The sequence below is a fragment of the Nasonia vitripennis genome, chromosome 4 (assembly GCF_009193385.2).
Source record: "Nasonia vitripennis strain AsymCx chromosome 4, Nvit_psr_1.1, whole genome shotgun sequence".
Classification (NCBI taxonomy): domain Eukaryota; kingdom Metazoa; phylum Arthropoda; class Insecta; order Hymenoptera; family Pteromalidae; genus Nasonia; species Nasonia vitripennis.
The window spans coordinates 13,760,178-13,774,810 of record NC_045760.1 but is presented as its reverse complement, the minus strand read 5'-3'; the positions used below and the strand labels follow the sequence as shown (position 1 = coordinate 13,774,810).

At 33.5% G+C, this 14,633-nt stretch overlaps 5 protein-coding genes across 9 annotated transcripts in view; 3 read left to right on the top strand and 2 right to left on the bottom strand.

The window, feature by feature from the left end:
• Positions 1-224: 224 nt before the first annotated feature.
• Positions 225-2,166, top strand: LOC100119177 (general transcription factor IIF subunit 2). Of its 2 annotated transcripts, XM_032599228.1 has the most exons (7): positions 225-331; positions 507-758; positions 904-1,055; positions 1,138-1,227; positions 1,313-1,437; positions 1,537-1,680; positions 1,760-2,166. In XM_032599228.1, exons 2-7 carry the CDS (start codon positions 607-609, stop codon positions 1,907-1,909), a joined length of 813 nt encoding a protein of 270 aa, XP_032455119.1. In that variant the 5' UTR covers positions 225-331; positions 507-606; the 3' UTR covers positions 1,910-2,166. The 2 variants fall into 2 exon arrangements, with proteins under 2 accessions (XP_032455119.1, XP_031784879.1); XM_031929019.1 differs by lacking the exon at positions 225-331 and having other exon boundaries at positions 383-758.
• Positions 1,983-4,949, bottom strand: LOC100119215 (mannose-6-phosphate isomerase). Of its 3 annotated transcripts, XM_032599227.1 has the most exons (7): positions 4,869-4,909; positions 4,428-4,695; positions 3,627-3,963; positions 3,225-3,540; positions 2,989-3,156; positions 2,705-2,907; positions 1,983-2,620 (listed from the first exon to the last, which is right to left on the bottom strand). In XM_032599227.1, the coding sequence occupies exons 3-7, from the start codon at positions 3,942-3,944 to the stop codon at positions 2,411-2,413; spliced, it is 1,215 nt and encodes a 404-aa protein (XP_032455118.1). In that variant the 5' UTR covers positions 3,945-3,963; positions 4,428-4,695; positions 4,869-4,909; the 3' UTR covers positions 1,983-2,410. The 3 variants fall into 3 exon arrangements, with proteins under 3 accessions (XP_032455118.1, XP_008211907.1, XP_001603028.1); XM_008213685.4 differs by lacking the exon at positions 4,428-4,695 and having other exon boundaries at positions 4,869-4,949; XM_001602978.5 differs by lacking the exon at positions 4,869-4,909 and having other exon boundaries at positions 4,428-4,746.
• Positions 4,950-5,437: 488 nt separating this feature from the next.
• Positions 5,438-8,381, top strand: LOC100119002 (60S ribosomal protein L30). 2 transcript variants are annotated; one of them, XM_001599488.6, is made up of 4 exons: positions 5,511-7,378; positions 7,506-7,552; positions 7,826-7,971; positions 8,136-8,381. In XM_001599488.6, exons 2-4 carry the CDS (start codon positions 7,532-7,534, stop codon positions 8,311-8,313), a joined length of 345 nt encoding a protein of 114 aa, XP_001599538.1. In that variant the 5' UTR covers positions 5,511-7,378; positions 7,506-7,531; the 3' UTR covers positions 8,314-8,381. The 2 variants fall into 2 exon arrangements, 1 of the variants encoding a protein (XP_001599538.1); XR_004344872.1 differs by lacking the exons at positions 7,826-7,971; positions 8,136-8,381 and having other exon boundaries at positions 5,438-7,378.
• Positions 8,382-8,946: 565 nt separating this feature from the next.
• LOC100119292 (very-long-chain (3R)-3-hydroxyacyl-CoA dehydratase hpo-8) lies at positions 8,947-10,926 on the bottom strand. The gene is made up of 5 exons (XM_001603034.6): positions 10,153-10,926; positions 9,939-10,059; positions 9,623-9,858; positions 9,361-9,542; positions 8,947-9,288 (listed from the first exon to the last, which is right to left on the bottom strand). The coding sequence occupies exons 1-5, from the start codon at positions 10,239-10,241 to the stop codon at positions 9,203-9,205; spliced, it is 714 nt and encodes a 237-aa protein (XP_001603084.1). The 5' UTR covers positions 10,242-10,926; the 3' UTR covers positions 8,947-9,202.
• The window catches only part of LOC100678438 (pseudouridine-metabolizing bifunctional protein C1861.05), a 57,835-nt gene continuing 53,694 nt past the window's right edge, over positions 10,493-14,633 (top strand). The window contains exons 1-5 of the mRNA XM_031929014.2: positions 10,493-10,583; positions 10,770-11,146; positions 11,269-11,631; positions 12,130-12,469; positions 14,173-14,303. Of these exons, the coding sequence (XP_031784874.1) occupies positions 10,895-11,146; positions 11,269-11,631; positions 12,130-12,469; positions 14,173-14,303 (1,086 nt within the window). The 5' untranslated portion in view covers positions 10,493-10,583; positions 10,770-10,894. The remainder of the gene's footprint in view (positions 10,584-10,769; positions 11,147-11,268; positions 11,632-12,129; positions 12,470-14,172; positions 14,304-14,633) is intronic.

The following is a 14,633-nucleotide window of genomic DNA, read 5'->3' as shown; positions in this document are numbered from 1 at the left end:
AAAAACAATCATTTATATAGGTTCCGTGCACCTACAAGCGAAAGCACGGATTTTGAAAAATGTCCGCAAAATGCAAGCACGAAGTCGAGCATAATGCTGGCACGTAAGACGGCATGCGTGCTGCCTTTTTGCCCACACGCACATTCTGAGCAAATTGACGGCACATTTCGGTCACAACGACGTCGTAGGAACGGAGCACGCGTGCTCCACGCATGCTGTCGATGCGCTAGCATTGTGACGGGACGATGTTTTCGGCGGGGATTCGTGGACGCGTATTTTTCGCACGGCACGGCATGCTCCTCGTATGCAGGCATATGGCCGGCGGATATGGGTATATATATATATATGGGTCTGGCCGGGTTTCTGCACAGGTACCTGGCAGTCACGCGTGACGGCCTTTTGGAGCACGCTGGACGGTCCTGTGACCACACTGTGACCGCATAATGTTATCTGGGTATTTATCGCGAAACCCGATATATAAGGTATTATTGTTTGTCGTTAACTAGGCGAATAGTACGAGCGGCTGCTACGGCTGTTTTTGAGGTTACGTCCTGCTAAGTTTATAATAGAGAGAACGAAAACGAAATCAAAACAGAACTGGTGAAAATGTCGTCCTCGTCAGCAGCTCATGCAGAGAAAGATCTTGATTTGTCAAATGCAGGTCGAGGCGTTTGGCTCGTCAAAGTACCAAAATACATAGCCAGCAAATGGGAAAAAGCTCCCGGCAATATCGAAGTCGCAAAACTTAGGATAACGAAGTAAGATTTTTTAGTCAAATTGATTTTTGTTTATAGGCTAGAATTGGCGCAATAAAATCCAACCTTTAACTTTTCACCTACTTTTGTTATTATAATAAGCAATCTTTATTTGCAAATGTATTTATAAATCACAAAATGATTTTAGACATGTCAAGCAAAAAGCAGAAGTGACGTTAAAGCTCTCAGAAGCTGTTTTAGCACTCAAGGAACCTGGGGAACAAGATATTCCAAAGCAACATAAATTAGACGTTACAACAGTTATTCACCAAACGCTAGGAGTTTTTTCTCATTTACCATGTTAGCATTATGCTGTTGATTTTATTAATGTACAGGTAATTCTTTATCATGACAATTGTTATCAAATGACTCATATTTTTAGCACCAAATAATGCAGATACTTCAGCACCAGAAGCAGACAAATTGAGTATGGAAGGGAAGATCGTGCAAAAATTAGAATGTAGACCTCACGGTAAATTTACTTTTTCATATTTCTTTTGGGAAGAAATGTTTTGTAAGAAATAATCAACTGTTTTTTTTTCTTTAAATTTTTATAGCTGACAACACCTACATGAAATTAAAACTTGAAAGTATCAAAAAAGCTTCGATCCCCCAAAGACAAGTACAGCAATTACAGAGAGCAGTTCAAAACTTTAAACCTGTCTCTGATCATAAGCACAATGTAAGTATCTTTGTTTATAATTATATATACTTTTGCTTCCTTATAATTCCATAATTAGTGCAATTGCTAATTGAATAAAAATGTTTGATTATTTTCAAGATTGAATATGCTGAGAAAAAGAAAGCAGAAGGCAAGAAAATGCGAGATGATAAAGCTGTTGTTCTGGAAATGTTATTTGCAGCATTTGAAAAGCATCAGTACTACAACATTAAAGATCTTGTAAAAATAACAAGGCAACCTGTGGTAAGTTCAATATCTTTTCAATGAGTTTCTTGTTTTGTATTTTATGTTTATTCATTAGAATATATTTATTAAATTACAGGTGTATCTGAAAGAAATTTTGAATGAAGTTTGCAATTATAACTTAAAAAATCCTCACAGAAATATGTGGGAATTGAAACCAGAATATAGACATTATAAGGATGAAAAACCTGCAAATGCTGAAAGTTCGAAAGATAATGATTCTGATTAGTAATACTTGAATTATCTTTTTATTAAAGTTGTATTTATGAATGTGTTAAGATTTCTTGAGAGAAAAAATGAGTTTGTTTTTATTAACGAGAAGTAAATATCAATTTATTTTCTACTTACATAAATATTCTTTGGACATAGCAAACAAGAAATTAATAAGTGTACAAAAATAACTTCTATTGACTACATTATCTACAGCAACTTTATTGCTGTTGTGATACAATTTTATATAATGAATAAAGGCTATTTTTCACTATATTGGCATCGTGTCCATTTGTTCCAGTAAATTGGTCATTACATTTTACAGAAAAATACAGAGATGAATACTGTGCGCTTGATCTTGAACATGGAAGTAGATTTTTAAAATACATTAAATGCAATGTTCTATTTAATTATGTCTTAGCTGTTATTTTTATTATGGCTTGCGCTGTTTTAAAACAGACTTTATCTAAAAATAGAGTTTTAAATGCAACTGTAGTGCAATGTGATGCAAGTAATTTTTTCAGGAAACATTTGCAAATGCTTGGAACATCAACATTGGATGACAACCACATAGCACCTTCACCTGAATGCTTTCGTTAGATCGTATGAATATAACTGAACCGCGATTCAAAATTCGTGACACAGGAATTTCAGCCTTGCCATTAACAATAACCAAAATACTAGCTGTACTTCTCGGTATGACTTCATATGATGGTCTTCCTGGTGGGATCTAAAAAGACATTCATTATAGTTTTAATTCGAGACCTACATAAATTAATGATAATTTTGTATAAAAATGAATTTTAATAATTACAGTGATTTTGGCGACTGCAAAGTCTTTAATTGGAGGACGATATACTTCAGTACATTCATCTTCCCTGGATGGTTGAAATCTTTTGGACAAGGCTGGTTCACAGATATAACTTAACATATCCACCAAAGTTTCAACATCTTTCATTTTTGGAGTTAAACCAGCTCTAACAACATTATCAGAACAGGCCATGCATTCCACACAATCTGAAAAAATTGGTTTTCAAAATTCTTACAATACATTTTTATTAGATCAAGTATCGAATAATTAAGAAAAAAAACACTTACCACCGTAAAGATATGCATGTGGCTCGTTAGCTCCTAGATATATTGCTTCTCCAGGTTGCAGTGATATGTAGTTGAATAAATAAATGCCAAAACAGCCAACATCCCCTGGATAGTCAGAATATAATTGGTCAAAAAGATTAGCATTCAAAGTTTGCCTTGTTGCTTGATCTGAAATAATATTCTCAATGAAGTCAAAGTTTTCGTGAAATTATATTTATAAGATGATAATTGAGTACCGAGATTAGATAATCTTTCATGTAATTTTTTTAATTGCTGAGCTACAACTTCAGGTTCTTGTGCCATAAGGCTTGCAAAACAATTTTTCAAGGCAGTTCTTGAGCTTAATTCGTCACCACAACCAAGATGTACAACTTTATTTTCCCCAATTGCTGTTCGAAGTTCTGGAACAGATCTCAAATAATTCTTTATTTCAGATATTGGCCGAAAACCAACAAGTGCTTCAAAGGGTGAAAGTGCCACAGCTAATTCAGGTTTATGATTTGAATCTTTATATATTTCTGGATGTGTCCTATACAGTTCCTCTGCCTGTTCCTAAAATAAAAACAAAAAATCAAAAAGGTTCAAGCTTGTGTTTTACTAGATAACAACTTTAAATAACAAAACATTGCATTCTATACCTTATTTGGATGAACTTGAATTGATAAAGCTTTTCTTATTGACAAAATCTTGAAAAGGAAAGGCAGTCTTGTGCCAAATATTTTTTTCACTGCATTTCCAAGAACATGACTATTTTTTTGTATGTACTCATCTAACGGGGTATCGTTATTTTTTAACTTGGAATGTCCATTGGGATGTGTCCCCATCCAAAGTTCGGCATATGGCACATCTTCTTTTGGATAAAATCCTGGGTTTGATGACTGCATAAGAGTAGCCACTACGCTATCGATGCCTTGTTTTCCCCAATCGTAGTTTTGAACCGTACATTTCAGTTCCATTTTTCAGGTCTTAATAATACTGTAATTTTTGTAACATTCTGATAGTTAATAACTGATAAATAAAACATTTTGCTAACTTTATTTGCTTGAATCTTTTTCCTTTATTTCAACCAATTTAATATACAAAATTGAAATGAGAATTTTATATTTGATAAGAATTTGCAAAATTTGCAAACTAAGAAATAATATTAATTGGACACAAAATACATAGTATGTATCTAAGAACGTAATACTTCTATCGCGTGATTACTTTACTATATTTTTTCGCGACTATCCGATTGCGTTAGTACATTTACAATAATTCTTTCCACATCCAAGTAGATATAAAAATTGCGCAAATTGATACTAAGTACAAGAAAATCAATCCGCTATAATAGCTGAATTAATTAGGTCTACGCGTATAATGTGTAATTTTAGAAAGCGCAGAATAATTTTTGCAAATGAAAGCCATATGAAGTTTAAAATAACGTAAAATATGATTACCAATATTGAGCGGATATCGTTAAATATAGTTAAAATGTGAAATAATGTCACGATATTCACAGCTGCCTCGTTCGCTTGTTGTTGGTGGAAAAAGTCGTTGAAGGATGAACACATCAAGTGGATACAATAATACACGAATCGTGATTCTAGTCCAGTAAAATTAGCTTTGAAATCGAAATGCGATAGAAATGGCTGCATTTTGGTTATTAGGTAAATCGAGGTCGAAAAAGACGATTCTGAAATTTGCAGCTTCCTAGGTCAACGGGTTCTATGCGAAAACAGTGTGCAAAAATTAATTTTGCTTATATCTCGAAAACGGCTTAACGTACTGTAAAACGACCTGCACCGGTCGAAAGAGCGTTCAATTTTACATTGGAATCGCTTTTTTAATAGATTTCGATGAGTGCAAAGTTCCGAGATAATAAATAAAAAAGAAATTACCTAAATGTATAAGGAGGAGGAGGTGCATCTGGTACAGGGCTTTTACACTGTGCGTGAATTGATCCACGGTATTATTACTGTCGCTATGACAGCTACATGAAAACTCCTCCTTTGTTGACTATGGCCTTGTGATGTTTTTGTGACGGTCAGATTTGGTAGCAATACCGTGGATCAATTCACGCGCATGTACGCGTCGCGCCTCCTCCTCCTTCTACATTTAGGTAATTTCTTTTTTATTTATTATCTCGGAACTTTGCACTCATCAAAATCGATTAAAAAAGCGATTCCAGTGCAAAATTGAACGCTCTTTCGACCGGTGCAGATCGTTTTACAGTACGTTAAGCCGTTTTCGAGATATAAGCAAAATTAATTTTTGCACACTGTTTTCGCATAGAACCCGTTGACCTAGGAAGCTGCAAATTTCAAAATCGTCTTTTTCGACCTCGATTTACCTAATAACCAAAATGCAGCCATTTCTATCGCATTTCGATTTCAAAGCTAATTTTACTGGACTATCGCGAACCCTGAGTGGAACGAAGCCTAACCTAACCTGACCTGATACTTATCAGACACACACACACACACGCACGCATACACACACATGTATACATACATATATATATATATAAAACTAAACTGTTTACATATACTTATATGTACCTTATACTCAATCTTAACCTATTAATCTCGAATATATTGCTCTCAATATCAATAGTATGTGAATAACGGGGATTCTTCGCAGAACTCGTCGATTTATAATATGTTTATGTACTACCGTACATAAATTCTATAATTACCTCTAGCGAATATTGTTATAGGCAACAGAAGCGAATTATGAAAGTTACAACAGAAAATCCGATTGTCTTTCTTGACGTAGCCATAGCTGGTGAAAAAATTGGAAGAATCGTTATTGAACTGTACAAAGACAAAGTGCCAAAAACAGTGGAAAATTTTCGTGCATTATGTACTGGGGAGAAGGGAATAGGTAGAAATGGCAAGCCTTTGCACTACAAGGGATCATATTTTCACAAAGTTGTACCATTGTCAATGATACAAGGTGGAGATATTGTCAATTTTGATGGTTCCAGTGGGGAAAGTATATATGGACCAAGGTTTGAAGATGAAGATTTAAAATTACCTCATAATGAAGAAGGCCTTCTTAGTATGGTAAACGAAGGGAAACCCAATACCAACAGTTCCCAATTTGTAATAACTTTGGCCCCTTGTCCTCAATTAAACAACACAAACGTTGTCTTTGGAAAAGTCATTAAAGGCATAGGACTTGTAAAAGAATTTAAAGAGCTTCCTTTAGATAATGATAAACCTATAGAAAAAGTCAGCATATTTGATTGCGGAGAACTAACTAATTGTGAGGATTGGGGAATGGAGGATAATGATGGTGAAGATGTTTACACCCCATACCCTGAAGATTGGAATTACGCTCAGCATATAAAAGAACTTACTTATGAAAAATTGATAGATATTATAAAAAAGATTAAAAATGTGGGCAATGCTTGCTTTGCAAAGAAGAGATATTCGGCAGCCGAAAAGAAGTATAATAAAGCTTTGAGATATTACGACTGGATGATGAAGATGGATGATATCATTAAAAATGATGAAGATATTGCAGAACTTAAAAAAGTCATGCTGTTAAACTTAGCAACTACAAAACTTCATCAAAATAATTACAAAAGTTGCATAAATTCATGTGATCAGGTTTTAGCAGTGGAACCAAATAATAGTAAAGCCCTGTTTCGAAGAGGTCAAGCTTATATCGGTCTGAATGATTACGAATTAGCACTTACAGATCTAAAAAGAGCTAATGAGTGCAGTCCAAGTAATAAAAATATCCTAAAAGAAATTGATAAAGTTAAGCAAGTCATGAAATCGTATTTAGCATTAGAAAGGGAACAATGCAAACGAATGTTCAAATAATTACATGAAATACAACAGTACATAAAATTGACAAAAATCCATGATTTTTATTCGTGGATTAATAAAATCAAATTTTTAAATTTATTTATATGATATATGAAGATGCAGACAAATTGAATTTATGATAACTTTTGTACAAAACAAATTTTATATTTAAAATATTAAAAACATTATATGATATAGTACGTTTTTTTTTTTTATTAATTATCCTCACATTTAAATAAAAAGATATAAATTATTTTGACAGATTTACTTTTTCACTTTTGTGTGATTATCAATGTATACATTCAATATACGTCATTCTTTTTTATTCTTAGAATACTAAATTCTTACGAATTTTATTCCATTGAGATTACAATATGAAATCATTGAAGGTATATAAATATATTGAGTTTTAAAATTAAAATAACATTGGTAACAATGTCGATTCTGTTATACTTTTATAAAATGTTTAAATGTTGGAAGCCCGATCTTGAGTCAGCTTATTTCAGATCGTTCACCGCAGCGCCGCCGCCGCCGCCGCAGTCTTCGGAGTTCGGCCATTGTGATTTCTTTCACTTTCGGAGTTCGGTGAGGTATGACACGTTTTTTAATTAATACTTATTTTTTAGAATTTATTCAATAATCTTTTGTTTAGTTTAAAATTTATTGGCTTTGCAAGCAATTCAATAACTAACGAATCTGTTTGTGTGCATTTTTCAGCCCAAAGTACACAAAAAACCGCCAAAATGGTCGCTCAAAAGAAGCAGGTTAGTTTCTAGGTTAAGATTACACGTGCTTTTACATTAATTTACAAATTAAATAAATTAATTTTGATAGCATATTACTAAAAAAAAATGCATTTCTGCATTAAAAAAAGATTAAAATCTCATGAAGATTAATTTGATGAATAAAATATGAATATGATGGAGAATGATCTTTTTTTGAGTCTGTAATAAGTTGTAAATGACCATATCTAAGATTCTTTTGTTTCTAAATTTAGCTTCAATATTCTAACAGATACTTTCAATATTTAATTACAGAAAAAGGCTATGGAGAGTATCAACTCCAGGCTTGCCTTGGTGATGAAATCAGGAAAATTCGTTTTAGGCTACAAGCAGACGTTGAAATCCCTCCGACAAGGAAAGGCCAAGCTTGTCATCATTGCCAACAACACTCCGCCCCTTAGGTGAGAGACTGAGATGTAGTACTCCTTTCTTTTTTTTTTTAATTCAATGCATTTTTAAAAGGAGTTCTGCGGAGTAGTCTCCTACCACCGCTTGTAAGTGCGGTTGGTAAACTTTCAGTGGATGTAGGTTTTTCATAGCTTAATTTTTTTTTAATGCGTTGCAGGAAATCTGAGATTGAATACTATGCTATGTTGGCCAAGACTGGTGTCCACCACTACACTGGTAACAACATCGAGCTGGGAACTGCATGCGGTAAATACTTCAGAGTGTGCACCTTGTCTATCACAGACCCGGGCAACTCCGATATCATCAAGTCTATGCCTACTGGTGATCAGGCATAAATTAAGTTATAAATTATTTTTTATAATTAAAGTATAAATAAACAAAACTGAAACTATGACTTGTTAAATTTTGTTGCCTTGTTTATTTTTCTAAATGTGCTAGTGTAAATAATTACACACCACTTTAATTCTAATAATCCACTAATGATAAAAAATATCTATGGTATTAAATCATTGTGCAATTATGAGTTATGTTTGTTAATTATTATTATTACCAAACAAGTTAACCATTCTCAAAGTTTATTTTCTATTGAAATAAAAAATTACTCATACTTTTATCCAATTCAAAAATTATAAACATAAAACCACAAAAGCGTGATTATTTCAACTTATTAGTAAATAATGATAAAATAATTCAATTTATATTTTAACTGAGTTACTGCATTGTTTATAATTGCTAGCTTTCTCTTGTTATAAACATTTTTCAATTATAATATTAAAAAGGAATTACTGGATTTTATTATAATTAAAAATCAAATTGATGTATGATGATTGTTAGTTATGCATATTTATTATGCGGCTTATTTATTTGTAAGGTAATTTTTGTGCTTAGCATTTAAGCTATACACTTTCTTAGTATTCAATGCAAAGTTATGTGAAATGAGAATAACAACATGACTCAACATAAAAAAATTTTATTTTAGTAATTTGTTAACCAAATCGTATTTTATTCAGTAAAAAATACAAAACCTTGATTAAATAACAATCCCTAACATAAAATATTTTATTAAATAACACATCGCCTTACATTATTTTTGTAAAAATAGTCTATAGTCTTTGTCCCATTAATAGTTTTCAAAAAGTTTTCTTGTGATGCAAAATACTGTCATGGAATATTCTTTTTGAAAACTTTGTACTTTTCTTTAGTAAATGCACATCAAGCTTTTAATTAATGTACTTTCTTTGAAACTTTTTCAGTAGTTCCTAAAATCTTGCGCCTTTGAGAGAACATGTGTAAATATAGATGAGGGAATACTGAAATGATTAAAAAATTATTATAGCAATAATTGAAGTGCTATAATTAAAAAATAAATAAATTTGACTCACATGGAATGTACAAAAGCATTATGGAAACAAGAGCATAATGGTAGCTCAAGGTAAAGTTCCAAGCATTTGGAAGAACATAACTCCAAGCAGTTTTATGGGCATGGGCATATTGCGTAGCAGCATAGAAGCACAGGAGTTCACCAGTTATACCAATTGGATATAGTGCAATAAACAATGTGTATCTGAAAAAAGGTATTATTACATTTTAGAATTGAAGACTTTATCTTACAATCCTATCAGTGCTATTGAAATTTGTAGATACCTTAGCCAAACAAGGAAATGGGGCACAACTTTGATAAGATTTGCAAAGTAGTAACCATATCTTATTATCTCAGTGATTGACCAAGCAATCAGTGCTAAAGGCAAACCAGACGATGCAGCGGCATAGCTCCTAGGTGTTGCCAGTATCACACCACATACAACTACAACTCGGCTTAAAACTTGGAATGTAGTCAATACTGGATTTGACTTCACCAATCCAACAGCGGCATGCATAATCTAAATCAAATTGGAAGTTTTTGATTAGTTTTTAGTAATATAAAAAGATGAAATTTATTTGATAATGACACAAGTGATACCTCTAGAGCAGCAGCATTTTGGAAAATAACAACTGCTAGCTCTACGACTTCCCATAAAGTTCTGTTTTTATCTTCATTTCCCAAGTAAAAGTTTACTACTTTGAATAGGATATAGCACCATCTAAAAAGAAAAAGTTGACATATTTAATGTATATTACTATACTTTTTTTAATTAGGCAAAGAATAACATAAAATAATAAAGTTTGCACTTTACCCTAAGACTTGAAGAAAATTGTAAGCAATTAAATAAAATTTGGCAACAGCACCAACTTCTTTGGATTTTGTACTTTTTTCACTGGCCATTGTATTATACTGTTATTATTATTTTTTCAAAACGTTAACTCTTTAAGCTGCCAAAAACGTCCAACTTCAATCGTGGTCACTTCCCAAAAGAGACAGATAACGGGCTACGCGCCCGATGACTTGCCGGATTAGTTAAAGAAAATTCAAGAGTTCATTAGCATGTTTCGTAATCACGAAAAATACTTGCCACCTTGGCACCGCATCTCGCTCTCTCTCTCTCTCTCTCTCTCTCTCTCTCTCTCTCTCTCTCTCTCTCTGCTTATAAGGTATATATGCTTATGCTTGTGGCAGAGCTATACAAGTGTGATATTTGGTTTACTCCTAACCTCACTTTTTTGACAGGTGATATATTTACCTCTATATGATTATTGTCCAATGTGGGTCGGTGTATATATATATATATATATATATATATATAGAGAGAGAGAGAGATCGTGCCAAATCATCAAAACACAAACATATTTTTATAGTAGAGAATGATTAATTTGATTGCGGTATTATATAATAGCAGGCTTTTTCCAATTACAGTTATCGAGATGGTCGTTTGATTCCCGTAGTCGCACAATACCTGCACTAATTATTTTCAAATTTTCGACTCAGCAAAGTATCTTTATACGCACTAAACGTTCAAAACAAGTGTCAAACAATATATAATGAACTCTTTGGGATTAAGCTGCTTACGTAACCTAAGAAGAAAAACAAAACAAGCCGAGATTTTACGAAAGTTTGTGGTTCGCCAAAACCATAACAAAGGATCGCTCCTAACTTATGGTGAAGATGTTGCAGATGCAAAAGAGAAAGGTTTACCAATTGTTGCATTGGAATCAACAATTATTACTCATGGTATGCCATATCCTGATAACTTAACCACAGCCCTTGAAGTAGAAGATATAATAAGACGAAAGGTAAATACCTAAACATCATTAGTTGATGTTAATAGCACATGCGTTGAAAAACTGATCAAATCAAAATATTTCATGATAAATCTACTTATTATTATGACATAAAAGAAATGTATGTTTTTCAGGGTGCAGTTCCAGCGACAATAGCAGTTTTGGATGGTAAAATAAAGGTTGGGGCAAATCAAAAGGAAATTGAAAGACTTGCTAAAAGTAAGGGCAAAAATGTTATTAAAGTCTCCAGAAGGGACTTATCGTATGCTATATCACAAAGATTAAGTGGTGGAACTACAGTCAGCGGTACAATGCTAGTGGCCAATAAAGCTGGAATTCCAATTATGGCAACTGGAGGTATTGGCGGCGTTCATCGTCAAGTAGAACTGAGTATGGACATAAGTGCTGATTTGAAAGAGCTTGGGCAAACACCTGTGGCTGTTGTATGTTCTGGAGTTAAAGCCATTCTTGACATTCCCAAGACTTTGGAATACTTGGTAAAAATTTATTTATTATCTGACTTTTATTTACCTTATTCTATTGAATTATTTAATAATGCATAAGTATAAATATGGTTCAAAGTTTTTATGTTTTATATTACATGATTATGTACATTCAAAGCATAAATAATTTTAAAAAGTGTAAATCTTATGATTTTGCATGTATATTACAGTACCTATAATCGAGGAAACAGTAAAGTAACAAAATAGCGTCTGACTAAAGCCTGGTTGCATCTACTACTCACACATGTACATTGATCCTCAGCTGTAACTTATAACTGCTCAACAGAATGCAGCGTATGAATATTATGACAAATTAATCTCAAAAGAAAAAACGGAGATGACATTGTTGATTTAGAAAAAGTCAAGAAAAGTATAACAAAGCTCATTTTGGTACTCGCGTGGATAAGTGGAGACGCGTAAATATAAAAATAGCGAGAACATGGCTTTAGAAGGACACTACAGGCAAGTTTACTTATACTTACTCTTTTCCAGGAGAGCGAGGGAGTGCCGGTGGCAACGTTGGGACCGTCGGACACGTTTCCCGCGTTCTACAGTCGGCAAACTTTCGACGCTTTGCAGTCCCCCCTGAGGCTCCCGGACGTCGAGTCTGCCAGCCGACTGATCTTCGCGCAAACAAGCCTGGCACTCGGTACAGGCGTTCTTCTAGCCGTGCCCATACCCGAGCCCTACGCCCTCGATCCTCAAGAGATTGAGACAGCCATAAAGCAGGCTCTAGAAGCGGCCGTTCGCAAAAATATCAGCGGCAAGAGCGTTACACCCTTCCTCCTCGGGGAGCTCTCCAGACTCACCGCAGGCCGCTCACTCCAAACCAGTATGTATACACACACCCTCTTTCACATACCTACCCCGATGCTCTTCAGCCAATTCTTTCCATTACAGCGAACCCTTTTTCGCGCACTCGACTTTTTAGGCACGACCGCGACACGGAAGTGCCTTATAGTTTCGTGTGCGAAAAATGTGTGAGATGCGATATCTCAGGCAATTTTCGACCGATCGGGCTGAAATTTTAGGAGAAGTCTCCTTTTGCAAAAGATAAAAACTATTTTTTTTATCCCGATCTTTACGTCGTTTTGAAATGCGGGCACAATTTGTTCGATTTTTAAGCGTTTTTTAAATAAAAATTTTCCTGTGATGCGATTATCTCGGAAAGAATTTAATCAATCAGGCTAAAAATTTGTGTGCGAACTCCCATCGTAATACTAAGCTGACAGATTTATTTTGGGCTCGATCCTGCACGTATACGCAGAATGCGGTCACCTCCAAAAATCGCTAAAAACGGTTTTTTTAGCTCTAAGTCGAATTCTAAGCATTCTACAAAAAAAAAGTTAAATGGAAAAGTTATAGATCTTTGAAAAATACAACTTTTCCCCATTAACATCAAATCATGAAAATGCTTAGAACTCGAGTTTACAGCCCAAAAACGATTTTATACAGCTAAAAACCAATTATTTGCCATAAAAAATTACGGATTTACGTTTTACATGAAAATGTTAAATGTAAAAGTTGTAAACATTTTCAAAATACAACTTTTTACCGTGGCAAACATTTTTTTAAACACTTTTTGACATACACAACCCTAAAAGCCATTTTTTGATATATAAATTCAATAATAACTTCGGTGCCCCATTCAACCCAATTATTTTCAGCAATTTTCCTATATTATTAAAAGCTGAAAGTTATATTTTGGCCTTTATCTCATACACATATACAAAATTAAACCACTTTTTTAAATTAAATTATAAAAAATGCATAATTTAGGAAATACGTAATCGCCGAATACAATCCGTGTATCTTGGCATCATATGATGACGTACGCTATATTAATTAAATCTTTTAAGCTGAATCAGTACAATTCACTTTCAAAATTCAAGTGTATATACCGAACTAGAAAAACCTAAACTCAATAAAGAAAATTGCTTAGATTGAATAAAAGCTCTAAGTAGCCTTACTACATCCCTCTAAACTATGCTAAATACCTAAACAATCAATTTTCTAATATTCTAATTGAAATCCTACAAACTACATATCATCCTTTTGTTTACTTCCTCTTGAAAATTGCGATACAAAAGTGTTGTATTATTTATCTGAAATCTACAATATCTACAATAGAATAAAATTAAAATAAGATATATTTTAAGAATATCTACAAACAAAAATAAATAATTGATACAAATACAAATAAGTTACTAATTTTCCAGTAGTTTTGATGATAGTGTTGATGACCGCCAGAAGAATACCAATCAAAACTTTGACAACAATATTGAAAAAAACCAGGATAGTACTGTATAAGCACCGATAGGCATTACGAACGCGAATCGCGAGCGTCAGTGGTCGTGCCTTATGCGCAAAACGCGAAGCGCGCTAGTTTTCTACCGTCAAATCATCATCAATCAATCATGCAATTTCCAGAGCCTCACACTGTATTGTTTCTGCACTTTTAATCTTCTGCAATAACATATAGTTACTCGTTGTTTTTTTTTTTATACTTTCTTATTTCACCGTTTTTGCTTGCAGACAAGGCCCTCATTAAAAATAATGCTGGGGTTGCGGCTGAAATAGCGCTACATCTCGTCGACCTACCAGGCAATGTTTCCGCACGGGTAGACGGCTGCCAGGAAGTCTTGAATGAGAAAAAGACGAATCCCGTATGTTGTTAACATTATACCGTACTACTGCATGGATTCGTATTATTATGATTGTATTATATATAAGAACAAAAGAATTCGAAGTATATGTTGATTAAAATTTATAACTTTTATTATAATAAAGGTCTACAAAGAAGAGTCGAATGAAGAGCGTATAATTTGTCAATTGAACTTAAAAAAAGGATTGATAACATATCGTTTCATTTGCTTACTCGTTATTATCATTATTATTTCTAGATAGTAATTTCTTATGAATATACCTCAAAAAATGTAAAAAAAGTTTCATCTTGTTTGTCTTCTGTACAACTCAATGAATTATCTATAATATAT